The 25,959-nt window shown below is 43.1% G+C and overlaps 1 protein-coding gene across 1 annotated transcript in view; it reads left to right on the top strand.

Moving 5' to 3' along the window:
- Positions 1-259: 259 nt before the first annotated feature.
- Positions 260-25,959, top strand: part of PDXK (pyridoxal kinase) — a 39,139-nt gene continuing 13,439 nt past the window's right edge. The window contains exons 1-3 of the mRNA XM_035116328.3: positions 260-755; positions 20,701-20,755; positions 25,800-25,904. Coding sequence (XP_034972219.1) covers positions 663-755; positions 20,701-20,755; positions 25,800-25,904 — 253 coding nt within the window. The 5' untranslated portion in view covers positions 260-662. The remainder of the gene's footprint in view (positions 756-20,700; positions 20,756-25,799; positions 25,905-25,959) is intronic.

Raw genomic sequence — 25,959 nt, 5'->3', positions numbered from 1 at the left:
TCTGTCAAAGTCTTTTCAAGGTGGGGCGCGCGTGCCACAAAGCTCGCCCCCCCTTTTTTTTACATGTTTGCTTCTGCCCTTACGGGCAGCGCGTAGGAAAGAAGCCGGGAGGGTGAGGTGGGGCGAGGTTGGGAAGCCCCTCACCGGGGTCGCCTCTCGCGCGCAGCTTTCCTTCTCCTGCCCCTCAGGGAGGCGGGCAGAAAGCGTCGCACGTGGGCGGTTCGCCCGTGGTTCCTCCTTCCTTCTCCCCCCCCCTCTTCTTCTTCCCCCAACCCCGCACCAGGCTCGGCCCACGGGGGCAGGTGGCTCCTTGCGCGCGCCGTCCCCTCTCCCTCCCTGCCTCTGCTCGCTGGGCGGCGTGTGCGGGTGCCTTTAAATTGCTTTCGCGGGAGCTGCCGCCTGCTCAGTCTCATCTGTGATGTAAGAAGAGACTTTTAGGTGTCTGCGCCGATCGCCTGACTTTCTTTCCTTCTTTCCCCCTTCCCCCCTGCCGCCGGTTCTCCAGCTCGCTCTCCGCGCTGCTGTCCTTGGCCGCCCTGCTGCTGAGGCGGATTTGCAAAGCCGCCGCCGGGTCCAGCCCGCCCCGAGCTGCGCTGTCCTGGGCGCAGAGGGCGCGCGACTGCCCGCCCGGCTCCTCGCTCAGCCGCCGCGGGTGCGCAGGCATGGAGGAGCAGCCGGAGTGCAGGGTGCTCTCCATCCAGAGCCATGTTGTGCGCGGCTACGTGGGCAACAAGGCGGCCACTTTCCCCCTGCAGGTAGGTGCGCGTGTGTGCATGTGCATGTGTGCGTTCGTGTCAGAGAAGAGACAGAGGGCAAGCCTGAGGGACACAACCGAGCAGGCGGCGGCAGGTGGCTCCTCCTGCCGTCTCCAAGGCTGCCTGAGGCGCGCAGCCCGGGAAAGCAAATACCGGCGAGGTTGTGGCTCCAGCGTCCACGGAGGGCGCCTACTGGCTTCGGCGTGTAGTGATTCTTTCCCGCTCCACCTCTGTCTCTCTAGGCGAGGCTCTGCCAAGGAAGCCACTCCTGACCCAAGCCTCAGCCTGTGCATCAGGAGAGGAGGCGGGAGAGGGCGGAGAAAGCGCCCCTTCTTCGGGGATGGGGTGTTTTTGGGGAGGAAGAGAGATACTGTGCAATGTATATATATATATATTTAAAGAGCGGCTGCCTTCAGGCAAGTTCCTAACCGCAGCAGCGCCTGCCAACTAGGGCGAGGGTCAAAGAAATATGCCGAGAGAAAAACAAAACGAAGACGCACACCGTGTCAGATTCTAAGCTCTGGGGAACGATGGGAAGTGTCAGCGGCGGCGAGGTTGCTTCCCATAATTTTTTTTTAAAAAATGTTTTCATTTGGGTATCTTAAAAGGCTTTTCAGGGTCGGTCCTGCAGCTCCCCTGAACGCAATGAGTAATCCTCCAGAGGCACCGCTTTAAAACCACAGAATCAAGTATGTTAAAATCCCGAATTTGGCTCTCCCTTCAGTTGCTGTTGGCTTGTCTATGTTAACAGGCCCTTTTTTGGTGTTGCTGATTTTCATGGTATATTCATAAGGTGCTGGCCAGTGTTACTACATAGCACCAACAGGAATGCAAAGTATGTAGAAACAACGACTGTACTGTTAACAGTGGTTGTTTAGGCGATGTTTTAATGACAGACTTCATTGAGGGACACCTTGTTTCCAGGTAGAGCTCCGGAATTTTTTGGGCCTTACAGTGTTGTCCAGCATGTTTTGGAATGTAGCATCAAACCATTTTTCAAATGCTGCATAATTACATTTCCTAAAATAGCTGTGATAAAGTGCAGTATTTCTGGCTGTCATGTGATTCCCAAAGAATCAGAAAAGAATGGTCACTTCATAAGAAATGTTGCACACAGCTAATTGATTTTTGCACTGCATCAAGTATATTGCACAGGCAGCAACAGAAGTAAATAATGAGTAACCTCACCATGCAGTACTGTAAGATGAGTAACCTGTTCCCAAAAGAATTTGTCTAGCTGAGCACAGGTCAGTAGGTTCATCACACATAGAGAGCTCAAAGCTAAAGCAGGTACTGTACTAGGGTTGGATGTTTGGGGATTATATAGCCTGCCATTGTCCCAGACTACTTGTGCTAACAAAGGATAAACTTCTTCTTTTTTGTAGTACCTGTATCTCCATTTCCCAATATATGAAATAGCCATTTAAATACATTTGCAGTGCAAGTCTGTACATGTTTATTCAGAAGTAAGCCATAGTGTGTTCAATGGGGTATTCTCCCAGATAAATATGGATAGGATTGTAGCCTTAAAAAATCCAAAGAACTTTTAGATTTTTCACCAAAGGACCTTGAAAAGCATTGCTTGATATAAAATGCTTCTCTATAAAATTTGATACAGCCAGTTGATGCCAGTTGATGCCATTTATAAGTCATTTGCTGTCATTTGTTCACAGCTACTGCTTCAACTGTAGCAGACGTACAAAAAGCAACAAGCTACCACTGCAAATTTCAGTGTGAAAAAAATATATCCTAAGAGTTATCCCAAATCATCTTTTATCTTGCCTTCAGCATATATACTTGCCATTGTCTCAGTCCACCTGTTGAATTAAGGTTCTGACTATGATAGCACAAAAACACCTCTCATTTATGGCTGCAAACCCATAGAACTGTTCTTCTGGAATTCATCCTAGGCTAGGAACCTGATGAAACATCACCAGCAGAAAGTTGCCATGGTGAAGATTAAGCATTTTATTAGCCACTGTAAGCCTGTGAAGGGATTATTTTAAATTTTTAAGTACCCTAGAAATGCTGTGAAATGCAATTCAGTGTGCTGGTGTCTGTCCTCCCAAGTTGTATCTGTATTTGCTGAACAAAAAAAGAGATCTAAATGTGCATTTGCCTCTTCACTTTTAACGAAGTTTTAAAATGGCTCAGGTGTGGAAGGGAAATATTATGCTGGGGAGGGAACCATAGCTTGATGGTATAAGACAGGCACCGTTTGCAGAAGGACCCAAATTGAGTCCCTGAGATTTCTACTTGAAAGGCGATTATATAAAATATGGGGTTTTCAATCGGTAGGTTGGGACACAGTATTGAATCACAGCCTGATCCAAGGTGGATTGTAGCAGCAGCAGTAGCAATTTTCATATATGGTAAAATAATTAAGAAGTGGGTCCCCAAATGAATGTTTGGGTTAAAAGTGGCTGGGCTAGGTGGACAAATCATCTAACCTACCGTACTATAAGGCAGCTTCCTATGTTCCTTTGTTACTGGTCATTAGTAAATAATTGCCCTGGCCCTTCTTACAAGCATAGAGCATAATGTGCTTGCACTTGTGATGGAAGTGCAAGGTTGGAGAGAGGGATTCGCATTTTTCCAGAAACAGCAAATTGTGTTTTGTGACTTCTGGTTTATGCACAAGCTTCACGTTTTGCCTGGTACTCACTCAGCATTGTCAACTCTGATTAGCAGTCAAAAGCAGCACCAACCTACTGGTCGAAATATATCCAACACCCCCTTTTGCTTTTCTCTGCCAATCATTGCAGTGCTTGAGCATTCGAAAGACCAATGATAATATCTCTTCCTATGCATTCCCTGGTACAGTTTACTGTAAGGAAATTACGTAGTTTGGGAAGTTGTAGAAATACAGGCCAACTGAGGCAAATTTCAAATATGCTGCATGCTTACAAGGAAGCAACTGCTATTGAATCCTGCCGAAATGACCTTTGTAACCCAGAAATTTATTATTATTTTCAGATTATGTTTGTGGAACCTAGCAATGCTATCGCTTGTTTCATTGCCAAAGCTAAGAGCTATTTAGGATTGATCCACACATTGCGAAGCATCTCATTTGTACATCCTCCTAGGACTGTATGACTAAAAAAGCAAGTGGAGGATTGCATGATGAAATGCTTCCTTCAGGCTTAAAACCTCATTCTGTAGACAGCTAGCATGTCAGGGAGAAGGGTTTTGATATTTTCTGATAGGGTTTCTCTGCCTGTGATTTCTGAATATTGCCATTGATAGATCACCAAATTAATACCATCAGCATTTCGTTAAGAATTGTGCTATTATTTGTGAACTAAAGTGAATCAGGATCAGAGAGCATGTAAAGGAAGTGCTGGGACTCTTAAGAGGCCAGGGAACTAAGGGAGCAAAGTCTACTTTCTATGTGATGAATTTCTTGCGTTGTCACTACAGAGAACGACAGCTGTACTTGAGCAGTTATTTATAAGAATTTTAAGGTTTATGATAGAATAAATATTTATAAATGCACACATATCTAAATATATGAACCATATGTCTGAAATAGTATGGGAGAGCAATCCTGAAGCCATTTTGACTCTCCCAATGACCTCAAATATTCCTCTGCAGTAAGAGAGGCAAATGGGGAAAGCCTTCCCATTGTCTTTTTGCTTGCCAATCGTGTCTTTAAGGGTGCATTTGTGTATGAATAGGGTGAGCCTGTGACCTGCATTCAGGAACTAAGGTATTTAATCATCCCAAAAGAATGGCCCAGGTAATGCAGACTGCCCAGGTAATGCAATCAGTTCCTTGAATAAAGATCAGGCTTAGTAGCGGCTTTGCTTTTCAGTTTACTCTGGTTGGCCTCTGTTATTTCTCCTACCGGTAGAGAATCCACTTAAGGACTCGTATATGGGCTCTGGAATACCCCATAAGGGAAAGGGAGCAGTTTTTCTTAAAACAAGGATAAATGTGAAGATCTGTCACAAATTGTTGTGTTAGTAGAAGCTGCGCTGAGACACTGAATAGATGGAATGTACCAAAGTATTTGGAAAAAAACCTGCACCTGCAGTCAGATTAACACCAGGAACCCTAAAATGTGTCCCTTGGCAGGAGGGAGTACAAGGCAGGGCTTTTTCAGTTGTAGCAGCGACCCATAGAGTGCCTTTTGCAGAGGAGTCTGCATAGCTCCTTTACAACTTACAACTTCACAAGCAGTGGACTTTTTCAATAGGCATTTAGGTTGAGTTAAATTAATTCTGGATTGTTTTGCTCTCTCTATATCTTCTTCTTCTTTGGTGATCACTCGTATCCGAGTAAGATTGTCTTCCATAAACACGGTTTTAACAATGGGTCCGTAAGTGACTGTGGAGGCCAATTCTGGATCCACACATCCTTCCACAGTGGGGACATTGGTTTCTGGGCGGGAGTTGATCACGGTGTGGATTTGCCAAGCGTGCCTTCCTCTTAGCACGTTTCTCCCTTGCGTCCTGTGTTCAAACGTCTTCAAAGTCCACGACACCTTTGGTAAAGACTGTTCTCCAACTGGAGCGCTCGCAGGCCAGTGTTTCCCAGTTGTCAGTGTTTATACTACATTTTTTTTAGATTTGCCTTGAGACAGTCTTTAAACCTCTTTTGTTGACCACCAGCATTACGCTTTCCATTTTTAAGTTCGGAATAGAGTACGTAGTTGCTTTGGAAGATGATCATCAGGCATCCGTACAACATGACCAGTCCAACTAACTTGATGTTGAAGAATCATTGCTTCAACACTGGGTGATATTTGCTTCTTCCAGTACACTGATATTAGTTCACCTGTCTTCCCAAGTGATGTGTAAAAATTTTTGGAGACACCGTTGATGGAATCTTTCAAGGAGTTGGAGATGTCCATGTTTATAAGTGGTCTATGTTTCACAAGCATATAGTAAGGTTGGAAGTACAATAGCTTTGTAAACAAGCATTTTGGTTTCCCTGCGAATATCCCGGACCTCGAACACTCTGCACTTCAATCGGGAGAAAGCCGCACTCGCAGAGCTCAGGCGATGCTGGATTTCGGCATCAATGTTGGCCCTTGTGGAAAGATAACTGCCCAGGTAGGAGAAGTGATCAACATTTTCCAACGTTACACTACTGAGTTGGATTTGTGGTGCTGCAGAGGGGTTGTTTTGTACTTATTGGTGCAGCACTTTGGTTTTTTTATGTTGAGTGATAGGCCAAGCTTTTTGTAAGCTTCTGCAAAGATATTTAGGATGGTTTGGAGGTCATCCTCTGAGCGTGCGCACACTGCATTGTCATCAGCATACTGAAGCTCTATGACGGAAGTTACGGTAACCTTACTTTTTGCTTTCAGCCTGCTCAGATTGAAGAGTTTTCCATCTGTTTGATATATGATTTCTACTCTGGTGGGGAGTTTCCCATCGACAAAGTGTAGGATCATGCCAATGAAAATAATGAATAGAGTTGGGCAATAACACAACCCTGTTTAACACCTGATCCCACTGTGAATGCTTCACTTTGAGAGCCATTGTTATCTGCAATTGTTGCTGTCATATTAATCATGGAGGTCAATAAACGCCATATACAGGGGTTGGTTTTGCTCTCTACATTTTCTTGAAGCTGTTGAGCAGTGAAAATCATGTCCACTGTCCCCCTAGAAGGCCAAAAACCATTTTGGGATTCAGGAAGGGTCACCTCGGATATTGTTACCAGACTGTTTGCTAAGATCCTTGCAAGAAATTATCTATATATTTTTTGCTTCTAGCAGGTTGTTGTCTGAGTTCTGTTTTGTGGTTTTGGGGGTGGGGTTGCAGCTGCTTTTACTTTCTGACTGTATTTATTGTTGGTGTAGTTAGCCTCCTTGAGGGGTCTTTCAGCTGAAAACTGGAGCAGAAAAGATTTAATAAATACATAAAGAGTGAAGTTTGTTGATGTGAAAAAGGCCAAAGCTTTTCAGAGCCACTGAAAAGTAACAATAATACATAAAAATGGAGCAGAAATACGAGTGAAATTAAAAACACTTTATAAATAATCACGTCAACTAAAAGGTGTGACGAAATTTGTCTAGGTCATTGTCTAACACCAAAAAGACATCATACTGGGGGGTACTGGGGGCAAGGTGAACCACTCCCCTTGGAGGAGAGTGCCATAGTTTGGGGCACCAGAACTGAAAAGACCATCTCTTGGGTCTCCCTCCCATCTGTGTTCTGAAAGTGAGCATGGTCAAAGAAAGGCCTCCAAGGAACATCTTAATGGCTGGATATATTCATGTGGCTGGATAGGTTCAGGTGGTTGTTAAGGCAGCCTGGTACCAGAACTTCTGGTTATACTATGGCATGCATCCTGTGACTGAAATCTCAACCAGTCCCAGAAAATTTGACCTCAGCTCTGTTGTATTCTGCAGTTCCCCACTATACTGGACCAACACATGTACATGAAACAGTATTTTCACATCAGGATGTGTGCAGACCCATTTATTTCCCTTTGATTCCCTTCTTAGGGGAGAGGCTGTAACCCGGTGAGCATATACATTGCATGCAAAAGGTCCTGTCAAATCTCTGACATAATCCACTTTAAAAAGAAGAGTCAGAATGGACAGTACTGGGATAGATGAATTAAGGTCTGATCTTGTATAAGACAGCCTTTAACTGGGCATAGCATGGTACAGTAGCATCATGCTACCTCATTTTTGTTTTACTTTAGGTTTGTTACAAAACTTATAAAGTGACTGAGTGTACCTAGGGGAAAGAGTTACTAGAATTACCGGTAATGGATGGGCATTTTTATAGGGCACATTACAGAGTGTTTCACATGCAGTGTCTAGTAAATCTTTACAACAGATATGTGCAATAAAGCGTTGTTATCCATATCTTGCAGATAGGGATATGAAACAGACATAGGTTATTTTGACTGCCTAGCAAGTTTGCGTGTTGATAAAGGCTTTACTGTTAGAGAGAAAGATAAATATGGTTTCTGATAGAGGAAGTTCTATAATATTTTGCTTTCAGCCTTGAATATCTGTGATATTCAGGCATCTTGCCAGCCCCTGCCATCTGGACCAATTATGAATGGAATGGAGGCAGAACCAGTGATACCTAAATATTCTGCATATTTCATTAAGAACATGTTTCATTTGCCACTTAACTGAGTTTTTAGGACCATTCTCTTTATTGATCAGAGACCACATGGCTTTAAAATCTGCTCTGGTTAAGTGTCTCCATATTAGGAGAGAGAGAAGATTCCCCCCCTCCCTTTCCACCAGAGGATAATCATCATGCCAGTCAGTGCTGGAGCAGACGTCAGAGCATGCCAGTATATGCTCTGATGCAATGTAGAAACTGAAGCTAATCTGTCCTCTCTAGTGGCAGCTGTTTCTGATGGCAGCAGTTAGTGGTCTTTCTGAGCAGTGGAACCTCTGTAGGCTAAATTGCCCTGAATCACGAATGAAAGATGTTTCAGCATTCTGAGTCATGCTGACGTTTCACTCCTATTTATAGAAGGCATGAAAGCTGTTTTAAAAATCGAAATGAACAGTAGTAAAGAAGTAAAAAAAAAAGGGTGAAACCAGCAGTGGAGATGAGGGACAGCAGCCACTGCTGATGCCACAATACTCTTTGCCCATGTTTGCAAGCAAAACATATAAAACCACTGGTGTGTGCAAACTATGAGGTTATTTATCAAATTACCCGCATGTTTATCTTCTTTATTGCACTGTAGCAAACAAACAAATGTATCCATTGTAGCAAGACCCACTTTTAATTTTAAGCTAAAATATAGTTGTAGTTTTTTACATGAGGATACCTGGCTCAGCAGGTGTCAGCGGGTGTTTTTAAGCTGGCACTCACTGGAACTCAGTTCTGGCACCTCTCAGGTTGGCACCATTGCCATTCTAAGAGAACAAGGGAGGGGTTCATGGTGAGTTCTGGCATCTTTTTTTCTTAAAAAAAATAGCACTGGCAGTTGTATATGGGAATCTTTGGACCACAGGAATTCACAGGTTGAACCATGAATCAGCAAGTGTTGTGTGGCTGCAAAGAAAGGTAGTGAGAGTTTAGGCTGTATTAAGAGAACCAAATTTTCCAATGCATGAGATGCAATAGTTCCACTTTTTTCCACATTGACTGGATCTTGTGGAATATTATGCCCAGTGCTGGGTGCGGCACTTAAGAAAGCTACAGACAAATTAGAACAGATTCAAAGAAAGACAATGAAGATGGTCAAGGGTATGCAAAACAATTCTTATGAAGGCAGCTTATTAGAACTGGATATATTTTATCCTGGAGAAAAGACATAGAGTCATGTTAGCATTCTCAAAGTGCTGAAGGGCTGTCTCGTAGAAGAGAGCAAAGGCTTGTTCTCTGCTGTTCTGGAGGCAAGAGTAGATCTAATGAACTTAATGGTGGTGGATTTGGGCAGAACATTAGGAGACGCTTCTTAATGGTAACAACAGTTGGACTTTTAGGGCTCTCACTTGCTGGGAGCAGATGCTGAAGAGCCGCCTATCGGGGATGCTCTAACTCTCTATTTCTGCATTGAGTAGAATGGTGTTGGACTAAATTGCCTACAAGACCACCTCCAGCTCTTGAGTCTATGACTCTCCTGGGAACTACAGATTTCATTTATTATGCAGTGGGCAGTGTGCATAGTTGGGATTAAACGGGTGTGCAATCCTTGTTGAAATCACCATTCAGCCATGAAACTCTTTGGCTGAACTGTTGCCTCAGCCAATTCTGTTTCACAGAGTTGATAAAAGGATAAATAAAGGTTAGAAAATGACAAGCACTTGGGACTCTTCCAATGCTTACTGTGCATTCAGGATGATTTGTGCTTGTGATGGTATTGGGCTGGTTATACATGACCCACTTTAAATAACGTTTGTGCATGTAAAACCTTTGAAACAGACATACTGCTTTGTTTCCAGTTGGCGCATGTCATAGAATCATAGAATGGTAGAGTTGGAAGGGATTTCTTGCTGAAATCCTCTAACTTCATGCCACAATGTTCTTGAGGGTTGTTGCACTATAGATCAGTGGTGCCTCTCCAGATAGCAATAATGCAGAAGCATCATAGAACAACTAATAAACTGGAATGATGTGTGGATAGTTTAGTATAAATCCACTACTAATGGATTATTATTGAGTCACTGACAGGTTGCAGAATACACCCACAAAACACACACTCCCGTTTGGAGGGGCCCTTTGTAGAAACTAGGTCTGTGCACTGGATTTGGTTGAGTCAAATTGGACCTATTCAGAGGCCTCGTTTGAATTGGGTTGTAACAGCCCTTGATTGCTATAGGTTAGGTTGAGTGGCCTAGAGCCACCTGGGACTTTTATCCTGGACTTTTATCCAGCAGGAAGTAGACATGAGCAAAAATGAGCAAGAAAAAGGGGAAACCACAAAAAAGAGGGACCTGCCAGGTTGGCGGGAGCGCCCTTCCCTCCAGGCCTCTCCTCTTCCCTGCCCCCTGAAGCAGCACCACCACTCAAGAGCTGACCCTTAGAACCTGTTAATTGGGAAGATCTGATCCTGGGCAGTGCCGGTGCTGCTTCCTAGCAAGCAGCTTCCCTTGTGTGCAGGGAAGCTGCTCATTATATAGCAGCAGCAGCACACAGAATTAGATCTTATGCTCCACCGTGAGTGGCTTCCCTATGAGTTCCTGCTTTGTGGGAAGCTTTCCTTGCATGTAGGGAAGCAGCTCATTAAGGAGCAGAACCACACAGGATCAGATCCTTCCATTTAAGCAGCAGGATCCGACCCTTTTCAATGCTGGTGTTAAAATAGGGTTCTAAAATCCCGTAAAGGTAAAGGGACCCCTGACCATTAGGTCCAGTCGCGGACGACTCTGGGGTTGCAGTGCTCATCTCGCTTTACTGGCCGAGGGAGCCGGCGTACAGCTTCCAGGCCATGTGGCCAGCATGACAAAGCTTGCTTCTGGCGAGCCAGAGCAGCGCACGGAAACGCTGTTTACCTTCCCGCCGGAGCGGTACCTATTTATCTACTTGCACTTTGATGTGCTTTCGAACTGCTAGGTTAGCAGGAGCTGGGACCAAGCAACGGGAGCTCACCTCATCGTGGGGATTCAAACTGCTGACCTTCTGATCGGCAAGCCCTAGGCTCTGTGGTTTAGACCACAGCGCCACCCGTGTCCCCTAAAATCGCTTAGCACTGCCAACTTGCCTCAGGGATGAATATGATTTGGGTGGCTGATGTGGCAGTGCAGGCCAAAGTGGAGCGATCCAGGGGCCACAAATGAGGGCCACAGGGCAGATGGGGTATCCGTACAGAGTAAGCTTACCAGATTTTTTTTCAATGAATCCGGGGACACTTTTCAACTTCCTACTAAATAGGTGGATTTTGTCAGGGCACTGATTTGTAAATCCGGTGACTGTCCCCGGGAAACGGGGACGTCTGGTAACCTTGGTACAGAGCCCTAGAAGAAACAGCAAAGCCAAACTGACATAACATACAAAGTTCTCTATCTCTACATCAGGGGTTCAAAGCTGCCCTTTATTGTTAGGGCGCCAGAGTTAATTTCACCTGGTTGCTTTCTCACTCAGGTGCAAATAAATAGTGAGTTGCACTCGACAAAGTAGTAGTCAATTAAAAATCCAAGTGAAAACTTTGCTTGGAGTGTGACACATTTGTTTCCTCACAGTCAGAAGCCTGTAGTAACACATTTCTAATTTCAGTTGGAGGAACATCTGCTGTTTTCATAACAGCATCCTTGATCCAAATGTAGGGCTAGGAACATATCCTCAGAATTCAGAAGTGCATGCTGGCTTTGCTCCTTAAACTTTAGCCTCAGGTTTAGCCTGCAATACAGAATATTATCTTTCAAGGGTTGTGGCCTTTTTCCATGTGCCCAACTTCCAGATACACATTTTTAATGTATATGTTGTTAGAAGAAAAACATGCTCCCTTCCCCTTATGGGTTATTCCAGAGCCCATACAGAGTCCTTAAGTGGCTTCCCTATCGGTAGGAGAAAAATAACAGATGCTAATCAGAGTACCATATTCTTCCATGTATAAGACTATTTTGGGGAACTCCAAATTAAGAAAGCACCCCTCAGCACTACCCGTGTATAAGACGAGCCCCAATTTTAAACCTAATTTTTTTGTTAAAAAACCTTGTCTTATACACTGAAAAGTACGGTATATTGAGAAGCAAAATGGCTAGTAAGCCTGATCTTTATTAAAGGAAAATGAAAATAAACTGTTGCAACAGGATCTCCACTCACCACACAGAGGAGGGAAGGAGGAGAACCTTGAGCCCTTATAAAGACTCCTGAAATTGCTCACCCTGTAGCCCCCACAAAACACCATACATACACCACAGAAGGAGGCGGTCTACAGCAGAAATCCTGTCTGCCAGGATACCTAATAATGCTCACTGATTGCACTACCTGGGCAGTCTGGCCATTCTTTTGTGATGGTTAATACTTTCGTTCCTGAATCCAGGTCACAGGCTCACCCTATTCATACACAAATATGCCCTTAAGACAGGTAAAAGATAAAGGGACCCCTGACCATTAGGTCCAGTCGTGACCGACTCTGGGGTTGTGGCGCTCATCTCATGTTATTGGCCAAGGGAGCCGGCGTACAGCTTCCAGGTCATGTGGCCAGCATGACAAAGCCACTTCTGGAGAACCAGAGCAGCGCATGGAAATGCCGTTTACCTTCCCGCCGGAGCGGTACCTATTTATCTACTTGCACTTTGACGTGCTTTCGAACTTCTAGGTTGGCAGGAGCTGGGACTGAGCAATGGGAGCTCACCCCGCCGTGGGGATTCGAACCGCCGACCTTCTGATCAGCAAGCCCTAGGATTTGCAAGCAAAAAGACAGTGGGAAGGCTTTCCCCATTTGCCTCTCTTACTGCAGAGGAATATTTGAGGTCATTGGGAGAATCAAAATGGCTTCAGGATTGCTCTCCCATACTATTTCAGACACATGGTTTATATACTGTATTTAGATATGTGTGCATTTATGAATATTTATTCTATATTTGAGACCTTAAAATTCTTATAACATGTATATGTATCCCCCCCCCCTCCCGGAATAATCACTGAGAAGGGAGGGATCAAAAGTGGTGTGCCAGACTCCATTTCCATGCCCTGAAGCAGAGTGCCAGCAGGTCCTCCTTCACACCTCTGTGGCTTAGCAGCAAGATGAGTCAGTTGGCTCACATCAGAGGGCTTCCTGATCCCTTTCTCATTGCATGAATTTTGAAGCTACATGGTTTGGTCTCTAGGTTCAGATATTCATTCCTGAAGGTGAAGGTACAAAGGCAGGTCTCTTAGACATACTTTGAAAAGGGAGTGCGGGAATTATGCATACTTTCCCCAAGAGTTTCACTAACGTTTGCTAGAATATTGCAGTTGACAGTGCAGCTAAATGATTGACGTCTTGCATTCCAATGCTAGGGAGCATAAGACCGAGAACTTGGGTCTTTTGTTCTTTGAACAGCAGACACACAGACTAAGCACAGTTTGTAAAGGTCTCTTCGTTTTAAAAGCAATTTGCCATGTATCTTCCGGGGGTGGAGGAACACACTGTTAAAGAAGAACAAGTCTGAACCCTTCCTTGGGTTCATGGAACTAACTGTACAGTTTGTTGGATACTGGTCATTGACTTTATTGGTCCACATTTATACAACTACAAGAGTTTGTTTTCTGTTTTTATGACAAGCCATAGATTTATACACAATAGTCATAATTTTCTACTGTTTTTATAAATTCCCAAAACTGCATAAAGTAAAACTGTTGAGAGTTAAATGTGGACTCCTACTTTGGACAATCATGACCTCTTCAGGGTCATAATAGAATACATGTATCAGCATTGTTTCCACTCTTACACCCTGAAATAGCTAACTCAATGCCTCTTGCCAGCGTGATGCATTATTGTTGCTTTGTTTCTTATCTTTAAGTCAATTGCCTATCCACTGTATTGCATTATTGCCCCAGGGATATATCTCCAAAATCTTAATGAGTTTTTGGTACCTCACTGTATTCATTTCTTTCAAATACAGCTTAAACTATGTAGTCCCATTATATAGGCTTGATGTGCTGTGCTAAATAATAAGAGAACAAGAGAGTAGGACCAATTGAGTAGGACCAATTTATGATTGGTTGACCTATGCTGGCCATTATGTTCTACTCTGAGATTACGCTGCATTTTTAAAGCAGCTTTATCTGAGGGGAACTCAGTTTTACAAAACGTAACAGCAGTCATGTTGACCTATAGGAAAAATTCATAATATTAGGGTAGTAGCAAGCTTGCCCTTTTTTTGAGAAGTCAGAAGAGGAGAATAGTAGAGATTCTGAAAGCTTGCACACTATTTGGTGATATTTTGAATGGCCTAAGATAAATAAAGTTATTTCTCTAAAGTAGCTTTTGAGTATTGTAAGTGTATTTCTTTTTAGCAATATTTTAAAATAGTAATTCTCTCCCCCCCCCTTTTAGGGTAGAGTTTCCCAGAATGTATTGTGCCATATATATACACACACACACACACACACACACACACACACACACACACACTAATTAGAGACCCTCACAGATGTTTTACATTTACACTGCAGCATTTAAATACAGCTTGTGCATCTTCTCTGAATGAGTTTCTCTTTGATGTCACAGCACAAGTATTTGCTAGCCAGATTCTGCCCTCCATTGATCTTGCAGAATCTCATTGAATTTGATCCTGGTGTCTTTCTTCTTGTGTTCAGTTTATAGTTTTTTTTCTTGTTTAGAGTTGTTATAAGAATTTTAAGGTTCATTACTGTATATATAAAACCACATGTTTGAAACCTCACAGTTTAGTTCCTTAATGAATTAACCTCAATATTTCTCTGAAAGGTCAAAGTGGGAAATCTCCCCATTGTCTATTTCAGGGTTCCCAAACTAAGGCCCGGGGGCCGGATGCGGCCCAATTGCCTACTAAATCCGGCCCACGAACGGTCTGGAAATCAGCATATTTTTACATGAGAAGAATGTGTCCTTTTATTTAAAATGCATCTCTGGGTTATTTGTAGGGTATAGGAATTTGTTCATATTTTTTTTCAAAATATAGTCCACCCCCCCCCACAAGGTCTGAGGGACAGTGGACCACCCCCCTGCTGAACATACCTGCCAAGTCCTGGACGGAAAGATCCGGGATTAGCAGCGCGCGACACCGGAAGTTGCGTGAACGCAACTTCCGGTGGCGCTTTGCCCTTCTATGGGCACCAGAAAATGGCGGCGCCAGCGCCGGAAATCACTTCCACGCATGACCGGAAACACGTAAAAGCGACTTCCGGCGCCGGCGCCACCATTTTCTGATGCCCATAGAAGGGCGAAGCGCCACCGGAAGTCGCTTTTACGCGTTTCCGGTCATGCGTGGAAGCAACTTCCGGCGCCGCCATTTTCTGGTGCCCATAGAAGGGCAAAGCGGCACCAGAAAAATGGCCGCCGGCAGAAGCAGATTTAAGGGAGAATATCGGGATTAAAAACTAAACGGGAGACCGCCGGGAAACGGTAGGAAAAAATGGGTTTTCCCGGCGGAAACAGGATACTTGGCAGCTATGCTGCTGAAAAAGTTTGTTGACCCCTAGTCTATTTCCTCTCAAAATCCTCTGCTTCAGTGCTGAGGAATAAAGAGTTTTGATTTTCATACTTCTGAAAATGAATTAGTGTGCCAATGAGCAATTACAATTTCCACCCCCCTCAAGGTGGCAACCAAAGCTGGGGCAGGGGGAGTATACAGAAGAAAAAGTTCTGGCTGAAGATATGAGACTCAGTAATCTCAGAATGTATTGTTAATCCTACTTGACAGCTGCTTAATCTGAAGAAGAAGAAAAATCACATATTGAGATGTGCAGCTTATTAAGAAAGAAATCTCCTGTATCTGAAACCATTGTTGCTTTTAAAGCACAATAACTTTCAAATGGTTTGAGTGCTTTACTATAAAATATTAGGCTTCTAAAGAAAAACCTTGCCTGCAGGACAACACTTGGAACTCCAGTGATTTATGTAAAACCACCTCGCACAAAGCTGTCTAATTGCATTTTGTAGCTTCTGTCTGGAAATTAACAAGTAAGCTGCTATCCTGATAAACTGAAGACAGGCATATTTGTTCAGATGCACTCTCTTAAATACTGTTCCTAATTTGGTGACATGTATTGGAACACTTTGGGAACTTTGGAATGTTCCAGTACGAGGAACTGAGATTAAAGCATGCTGTGGATTAAAACAAACTGTGGCATTACTTTGATTTGGCAAACAGTTTTTGATGTGGCTCTGCTCTATTTTGTTTTTGTTTTGCTCCATAACTTTTCAGCTGATTCTGCAGAATAGTAAGCAGTAAGTGCAGTCTATCAACTTGGGATTTCAGAAGCAGTATCCTCAAAAGTTAATAATAATAATAATATTTTGGGCAGCCCCGAAAGATCAATGCATGGATAACGTACCCATTCTTCCAAAGTTTAAGATATTCCTCTTTAAGTTTGTTTGGTGAAGAGATAGAAAATTGGGAGCTTGTTTTGGGCATAGAAGTGACTAGTTGCATCTAATGATACTATTTAAGGCTGATGTATTGTGCATTGTATTGTATTGTGCATTGTTGCTTGCAGTATTTGAATGCATTGCAGACATTGCTCATCTTGGTCCTGTGTGGTCTGCAGTCATCAGACTCGGTACTCAGATTAGCACATGTTTACACATTGCTGAGATGGATGAACGTTTAAAAATGGTTACGTAATTTTCTGAACAATTCTGTCAAAAGATATGTGATCTAGTCACGTGAGCCCTGTTGGGAAAACTAAAACCTCCAGCTATCTGAAACAGATCACAATGAACCTATGCTTGGTAGTATGATATTACACAGGGTGGATGTCAGAATAGGTGGCTTGTAACAAAAATTCCTTTTGCTCAAGGCTCCCCATCAAACGCAGATCTGACTACCCTCCCAGTCTTCAAATCAGCCATTCTCTTCTCCCCTCCATACAAGTTGTGCTACGGAAAAGCTGTTGCTTAGTAGAATGCTACATGCTTTGCAAGCAAAAGATCCCAGGAATGCTACTCACAGTCATTGTAAACAATACTGAGCTAGATGGATTAATGCTTTGACTCTGTATAAAGTAGATTGCTGAGTTCATATGTTCAGTTATCACATTGGAATTGGGAATATGAAGGGGGACTAGGCCAAAATGTTTTATTTATTAAATTTCTATACCCTCCTTCATCCAAGGATTGCAGGGCACTGATGGCGGCAACTCTTCTCTGCCAGTGACCAATGCAGCAGGGCACGTGGCAGCAGAGCAGGGAGTGTAGGCAGTGGCAGCAGCAGCAGGTATGGTGGTAGTGGCGGCAGCAGGGTGGCACTTCCAGTTTTGCCTCAGGCGGCGAAATGAGATGCATTACGCCTGTACTCATGAGATGGGTAGTGGAGATGGATCCTGGCTTGTAAAGACTTGGGCTTGTGTATAGGCTTTTACTATAGTTACAAACCTTTTGGATTGCATTCAGACACTGATATACGAGGCAATTTAAACCTGCTGTTGTACAACCAGTAAACGCTGTGGCTTACTTGTTTGGCTATCTGTATCTATTAGAAATCGTAGTAATGCATTCTTCTTGTTTCTAATGACTATTTAATCAAAGCAATAATTCATTACAGAGTAGAATAGTGTTCCCCCCCCCTTTGGTGGTGGCCAGCTTGTCTTTAAGATGGAGTTGGAATTTTAAGTAGCTACTATGGAAGTGTTTTATCTTTTAGAGTTCTTTACCATTTTGGCTCTGCAATTATTTCCTCAGCACTTTCTTTGTCTCCACTGTTCTGAAGTTGAAGAGATAGACAGACAGACAGACAGACAGACAGACAGACAGACAGACAGACAGACAGACAGACAGACAGATACATATTGGTTGAATTTCAAATAGTCCTTGAAGAAAGCGAGCTTGCATGGACTTATATAAAACACACACATCTTCCTATACTGCATGGAGCACATTGACTTCAGAAGTGCATACAGTTTTGAGTGCATTTGTGTGTGACAGGTGAAATATTCAGTGCCTGGCTAAAGGGCATTCATCACATTGCAATGGTCTATGAGGCAATCAGTGGTGATTTTGAGGTGGCCTTCACTGCATTTATCAGGCAATAACTATAGCTACTGCTTGCTTTAGTGAACCGTGACAAACGGTTACCAGCTTGAATTCTTTCTTCTTCAATTAAACTGTGTACAATGACCATATGGATCCAGTTTCATAAGTGCTTGCTTATTCCACTCAGGCTTTTAGCTGACTTACATTATTCTAATTGCTCACAATGAGATTTCACTAGTAAAGGAGCTCTACAAATGTTGATCACACAAGGAGCTTAAAAAATATTAATATCAGTACGGTAACTTTTAATACTGCATGTTAAAAAACAATCCATTAGGAAAGCTGTACTAACTTGGGCCCTGATCTAGGAAAAGTCCACATATGTCACAATTAAAACAGTGGTATCTCTGGTTAAGAACTTAATTCATTCCAGAGGTCCGTTCTTAACCTGAATCTGTTCTTAACCTGAAGCACCACTTTAGCTAATGGGGCCTCCTGCTGCTGCCACACCGCCGGAGCACGATTTCTGTTTTCATACTGAAGCAAAGTTCTTAACCTGAGGTACTATTTCTGGGTTAGCGGAGTTTGTAACCTGAAGCGTTTGTAACCTGAAGCGTTTGTAACCCGAGGTACCACTGTATTAAGTGTGACTAAACTTTAAAACTAGCCAAAATAAAATAAGATACAATAAACCACAGAGCTCAAAAACGGCCTTTCTCCAAGTGCCATTTTGTTTCAACCTACCAGTATTTTTATTACTGGTTAGTGTTGGACATTAATAAATATTATCTACCTACCTATCTATTTAAAGTTTGTATGGAAATAGGTGGTCCTTCAGATATCCAGGTCCCAAGCTATAACGGTCTCTTGGAGCAGGGACGTCCAACTCCCAATAGACTGCGATCTACTCACAGTTTTTTAAAATTGCCATAAAAATACTGGCAGTGATCTACCCAAAGTTGTGGAGGTTTTTTTTTAGTGAGCCAAAATTGTTTGTTTTTTTGTTGTCGTTTTTTTTTCCTGTATGGAGATCGCTGAGGGGCCAGAGGTCATCCAGGATCTACCAGGAACACCCCACAATCCACCAGTAGATCACAATCTACTTGTTGGGCATGCCTGTCTTAGAGGTTATCAAATCCGCACTTTCATTTTGGTCACAAACAAATAAGAAGCCAGTGGAGCTACTGTATTTTAATACCAATTAGCTGCCTTGTTCTATACCAGTGTAGTCTTTGGACATCAAATGCATTGCAATATGTAGTCTCATTTTGAAGACTGTTGTGACCAGTACACAAACAAATCTCTTCCAACTCTATGGTTCTGTGTTTTGCTGCAGTAATAACAGTTCACATTACGGTAGTTTTCCTTTGCTGGGAAGTATCCAGGGGGCTATATACCCTAAAGACAACAAGACCCTGATGTTGGGAAAGATGGAGGGCACTAGGAGAAGGGGACGACAGAGGACGAGATGGTTGGACAGTGTTCTCGAAGCCAAGAACATGAGTCTGACCAAACTGCGGGAGGCAGTGCAAGACAGGAGTGCCTGGCGTGCTATGGTCCATGGGGTCACGAAGGGTCGGACACGACTGAACGACTAAACAACAACAACAACAACATATACCCTACCATAGATGCTGTCAGGATATGTGTGCATGGATGTCTTGGGGAGCCACATTCACACAGCTGCCTTTGTGAGAGCAAATCGTTGGAGTGTATGAGGGCTCTAATAAACTGTCATTCCCATATTTTAAAGCTAATGCAGCTGTGGTTGCATTTAGAAGCAAGAAGCCAGCTTTATCAATGGTTGCTGCAATTCATCCAATTTTTACACTTCCCTAGGCCACAGGGGGGGGGGGAGATCTTGCAATCTGCTGATGAATCTGAGTATGAGTCTTACTTTAGTATGGCATAGCCTAGTTATGTGGCTTAAATTTACATGAAGGGGCTACCCTGTCATGGTAAGGAAGACACAATGTCCCCCAGTGTACAGCGTGACTAGCAAAGCTTCAATTAAACTGCCAGAAATTTGCTTGAAAATGGATCATACACGATTATTTCTGCACTATTACTATTGTCTCCCTGTGACTCACTCTGCTGTATATAGTAGCTTTATTTTGAAGACTATTTTGTTCCTACAGAGAGAGGTTTGAGAGCAAATATATTAAATGTCAGATGTTTCCATCATATTTGCAGCCTAAGACTTAAGCAGTGGATGGAAATGTAGCATGCCTTGAAATATCAGATAAATATATATTTACTGTTATCTCTGTTGCTACTGCAAAGAGTTATTTGCCTCTTTGCTACAATACCATACACATATCTATCTCACCTGCTCCTCCCTCCCAGACTTGGCTGTTTTCAGGGAGGGGTTTTTTGCATGTTGCGTCATAATTATGTGCAATATCAAATATAGTCACCGCAAAGGAATGCTATTTATTAGATTTTGCACTCTTTCAAAATATTAATGTTTGCTGTAAACAACCTTCCCTCATCCTCCAAGAGTTTCCCCTTTTAGGCCCTTGGGATCCTGAGAACTGCACATTCATATTTTCTACCTTTTTCTCTTTCTGTCCTTATTATTGCTGTAATATTGTAATATGGTCCATGGGGTCATGAAGAGTCGGACACAACTAAACGACTAAACAACAACAATATTGTCTTTACAGGTTTGCCCTGTTTACCTTCTATTTTAGTTTATTCATCAGTATCTTTCAACTGTGTGTGTTGACACAAGAAGGGAGACTTCCAGCAGAAGCATTTTATTGTTTATGAGTTTGCTTATTTACCCAGCTTTTAGTAATCAACATACTGTACCTAAATGCATAGTGGGCCACAGAAATACGTTGCTACCTTAGAATAAGGAGGAATTTCGTTTATAAGTATTATTTGTTTTTTGTTTTTGCAGGTTTTGGGCTTTGAAATAGATACTGTGAACTCTGTCCAGTTTTCAAATCATACAGGTAAGTATATGCATATATCTATTCTCTTGAGATGCTTTTATTTTACGGAAAAGGGGATGGATATTCCCAATGAAGGGTTGTAGAAAGTGGATTCTCCCAAGGATCAGTATTGGGACCTGTGCTTTTTAACTTGATTATAAATGTTTTAGAGTTGGGGATGAGCAGTGAGGTAGCCAAGTTTGCTGATGGTACCAAATTGTTCATGGTAGTTAAAAGTAAAAGTGATTACAAAGAGCTCCAAAAGGATCTCTCTGAACTGAGTCAGTGGGTGGTAAAATGGCAAATGCAATTCAGTGGTAAGCAAGTGTAAAGAGATACAGATTGTGGGGGGGATCTTAATTTCAACAAACAATGGACGCTCGAGTTGCAAACGTGATCAGTGCAGGAGGCACGTTCGCAACTCGCAGTGCCGCCTCTGCGCATGCTTGGGTTGCGATTTGGCGCTTCTGTGCATGCGCAAAGCACGGTTTAGTGTTTCTGCGCATGCGCAAGTGCCGAAACCCAGAAGTAACCCGTTTGAGTACTTCTGGGTTCGCGCAGTGCGCAACCCGAAAAGACACAACCTGAAGCGTCTGTAACCTGAAGTATGACTGTATACACGCATGGAATCTGAACTTGTGGTGACTCACCAGGAATAAGAACTTTGGGTCAAAGTGAATAGCTCAATGAAGATGTTGACCAGTGTTTGGCAGCTACTAGGAATCCATGCTAGGGATCATTAGGACAAAGAATGAAAATAAGCCAACATCATAATGCCATTATACAAATCTATGCTGTCATTGCACTTGGAATACTGTGTACAGTTTTGGTTGCCTCACCTCAAAACAGCTATTGTGGAGCTGGGAATGGTGCATTAAAAGGCAACTAAAAGGATTAAGGGGTTGAATTGAAGGTGACAAAATTTGGGGCTTTTTAGTTTAGAAAAAATATGAATGGGGAGGCATGAGAGAGTTGTATAGAATTAGACATGGTGTGGAGAAAGTGGATAGCAAAAAGTTTTTCTCCATATCTAATAATGCTAGAACTAGAAATGTTGGAAGATTCAGGGCAGAGGAAAGAAATTATTATGGAATTCTCTCTAACAAGAGGTAGTGGTGGCCACTAACTTGTATGACTTGTAAAGAGGATTCGACAAATTAATGGAGGAAAAGGCTGTTCTCTGCCTCCACTGCCAGAGGCAGCATGTCTGAATACCATTGTTGGAAATTGTAGGTGGAGAAAGTGCTCTTGTTCCCAGGGCCTGTTTCTCTATAGGGAAACTTTTGACCTGCCAGATGTTGTAAACTGCAACTCCCATCATCCCTGGCTATTGGCCATTCTATCTGGGGTGTAATTCTGCAACATCTGGAGGACCAAAGGTTCCCCAAGCCTACCATAGGCACATATGAAATCTACTGTGAGAGAACATGTTGTTGGATTAGATGGGCCTCTGACCCGCTCAAGCAGGTTCCTCTTGCATTCTTATGTATAATCCTAAATACCGGTAAATGTTAAGAATACAAAACACTCAGGGACCATTCCTAACTCCCCAGTGTTGATGACTTGAGGAGGGATTAGAATTGGTCTCTGTGCTGGTCTCTCTCTTGCTGCTGTGGAGACCTGAATGGATGGGTGGTTACAGCTGGTGTTCATCCCATTAACAGTAGTTAGTGTCAAGCCCATAGCTGCCAAGTTATCCCTTTTTTAATGGGATTTTCCCTTATGCTGAATAGGCTTCCTCGCGAGAAAAGGGAAAACTTGGCAGCTATGGTCAAGCCCCCAAACAGGGCATTTCAGGGATAGAGCCGGACTCAAACAGGAATCCACTGACTCCTATGCTGGTCCATTGTCAGATGGATCTTCTCTGTTGTGCCAGCCTGGAATTGGTGCTGCAAAACAACAACATCATCATGAACAACAAGGAAACCGCCTCTCACCTTCCACCCAGACCAGCAAGAGCCAACAAAGCCTTCTGATGTGGTGGCGGCTCTACTGCTCTGACGGTCCCCTAGGCAAGGTTAGGATGGCTTTACCTCTCTTTATTTGTTGGTATTGAGAGGAGCAAGCTTTATGCGATATCGAAGGAGCATAAAGAACAGACTCTTGCATCAGACTTTCACCAGAGTCTGATCATTCCCGCCTTGGAAAGCAGCTTGTGGCTGGTGTTGCTCTGACAGTGTTGGCCCCGAAGGCTCAGCTGGCGTGTGGTGGGCTCCTTTCACCCTCTGATCCCCGCCCTCCCAGCGCGCGCGTGTGCGCGTCCCAGGTGCCATTAAAGCACGTTCTGCCGCTGCTTCACACAGTGGGCAAAATCTTCCTTCCTCCTTTTCCAGCGGCCATTAAAAAAAAACATGTTTTAAAGGGAAACTACTTTGCTTCAAAAATTTTGGAAACAGCAACCCCAGTGAGTGATGAAGGATTTGACAATCAAATGCTTTGAGTGTTTGTTTGTTTGTTTGTTTGTTTGTTTGTTTGTTTGTGTATGTATTACATTTCCTCCTTGGTTCTCCTCCAAGGAGCCTGTAGAGGTAGCTTTTTTAAAATCTCCACAAGAATGGTAAGAGGTACTAAGGTTGATAGTAATTTGTCTGAGGCTACCCAGTGGCAAATTGACACTGTCCTCTGTCACTATAAGCACCTGCTCATACATACGGTAGACTTCATGGTTCCTTCAAAGAAGTTGACTTCCTGATATTGGCAAAAGAGGGAGGAGAGAGATAAGGAGCATATATTAAAACATCTTCTGATGGACACTTGTTTTTTCTGAATCACTCTGTTCCTTACATTAACGAAAAGGAAGATGTTGATATGCTATTTGTGATGCTCAAGAATATGCTTCTTTTAATCCTCCTGATATAGAGAGAGCATTTTAAGCTGGAGCCCCGAGGGAGCTCTGTTGGCTAAGTTGCCTGGCGAGGAGTATTTACTGTATGATTAGAGTGAGTGACTCACCTCCAAACGACATTGTGCTGCACGCTCGAATAAAAGGAGCTTGTCACACAGCCTACGTAGATGCTCTTTTTTTAAGAAACGGGGGGGGGGAGAGACAGTTTCAGTTTGTCACGCTCTCTCTCATGTGTATGAATATAAATGTTTTGGGGGGAAGGGGGAGGAAATAGACCCTGATAGGCTTCTGGCCTGCTCTTAACAGTTTGGCAGATTTGTTATTAGCATGCATATAAAGGACTCATTTGGTTTGCTTCCTATGCTTAAAAAGCAAAACAGGTGTGTGTTGTAAAGTCAGATGCATTGTTTGGTTTCACGTTTGGGGATGCAGTTGGACTGGGATCCAAAGAGGGCTTCTCACAACGGGAATCCTCACTCTTGAATACGGCTTAAGCACATGCTTCCAGCCAAACATTTCCCACTGAGGCGTGCTGCAGAGTGCTGATGCTAACTCAGACATTCTCTGTAGCATCCTGTGTGGGGAACCTTGCAACAGGTCTACCCTAATACCAGGAGGCAGCATGGTTGTATTTATTGGTTAACAACAGATCAAGAGCTCAGCACCCAGGCACCAAGAAGACCATAGAGCAGAGAGATTTAAAGGCATGTGCAAAGCTATCCTCCATGCCTATTGTTGCAGAACCAGTTCTGATTTGAACAAGGCTAATAAATTTGCAAAACTGTGTTGATCTAAGCATGGAGAATTAAGGAAAATGCTTTCCCCCTTTTTTGTTTTTTGAGGAACAAGAGTGGAAATTTGGACCTTTGTTTCCAAGGATAACATATTATAGTATGCTGACCCATTTACTGCTTGCCCAGTACCTCCTGCCAGTCACAATGGGGTACTGTGTCCTTGAATGCTCTTTGGCTATTTCCCTCCCTCTCAGAGTTTATTCAAAAGTGTTCTTGGCACTGCTTCTGTTCATCTTTGAACTTTTGTACCATCAGATGCCAAATTGCAATTAGGTTTATAAAAGGGGTCAGAGAAAGCAGATGGGTGAACTCCCTAACCAAAGCTAATGTGGGGAAGTATTATAGCCGGATGATAGATTTCATGCGTCAGGTGGCTTGAGGAACACCCTTTTGTTCTTTCACTTGTAGAATGTGATTGGTTTTCCTCTGGTTCTATATTTGGAAAACCCCAGTTGCTTTCACAAAATAATAACAGGACTATTAATGTTGATTTATTTCCTTTCGAAAATGCATTTATTGGGTCAGAAAGTACTAGATTAATCTTGTTTTAGTGCTCTCAATCATTCCCCTACAAAACCAGCCACAATAATTTCAGTTTTAATGAGATTATTGTGCTGGAGATGCTGTGGAGTCAATCATTCCCTCTGTTTCCAGTGTTCAGGCTGTAACTGCCATTGCTTTATTTATTATTTGCTTATTCCATTTTTAAACTGCCCTTCATCAGTTAAGATGCCAGGGCAGTTTGCAATACAGTATATGGAATTAAAACAATAACTTTTAATTTAAAAAAAACACTATAATACACACTGAACATGAATTCAAAATAAACAATAAACCAACCATCAATCGACAATATAAATATAACTGACTTGAAACACCTCAATTTTCCCCAAAGGCCTGGATGTAAATATGTGTCATTAGATGGGGAACCTTTGTCTTGTAGGTCAGATATGGCCTATGACCTGATTGCATCCACCCCACAGGGCTTTCTGAACACTGCAGCCTGCTATGGGTCTTTGGGTGAGTAGAGGGACAGTTCCTAGTAGTGTGGACACCATCAGAAAATGAAGGCAGCACTCTTCCTCCACTCATCACCAGGAATGATTGGGTTGCCGATCACCCAGTCTATATTACAAAGATCCCTCAGGAGAGAGGTCTGGAGCAAATCACCTTCGTAGTGACAGCCTAAAGGTAGCTCTGCAGACCTCAATATGTGTAGTACCAGCTGGGTGTTCATGGGTATCCGTTCCTCAAGCTGTCAATTTACCTGCCACCACCTGCTGCACAATTCCCCAAACCTGAGATAATTCCCCACACAGACATTATAGCAAGGGTTAGCTCAATCTAAATGAGAAAAGGGTACAGGCCAGTTCACCAGGGGCACCCATGCAGCCTATAACATTATTTTGTCTCTTTCTTTGCTCAGGTTATGATCACTGGAAGGGGCAGGTGTTAAATTCAGATGAACTTCATGAACTATATGAAGGACTGAAACTGAACAATGTAAATCATTATGATTATGTACTTACAGGTAAGTTTCTTAGTTTTTTCGAGAGTGTTATCGTGGCCACTAAAGAACCTGAAAT

Source organism: Zootoca vivipara, chromosome 4 (genome assembly GCF_965207765.1).
Source record: "Zootoca vivipara chromosome 4, rZooViv2.hap1.1, whole genome shotgun sequence".
Lineage (NCBI taxonomy): Eukaryota > Metazoa > Chordata > Lepidosauria > Squamata > Lacertidae > Zootoca > Zootoca vivipara.
The sequence above is the reverse complement of the archived record's forward strand: the minus strand, read 5'-3'. Positions and strand labels throughout refer to the sequence as shown.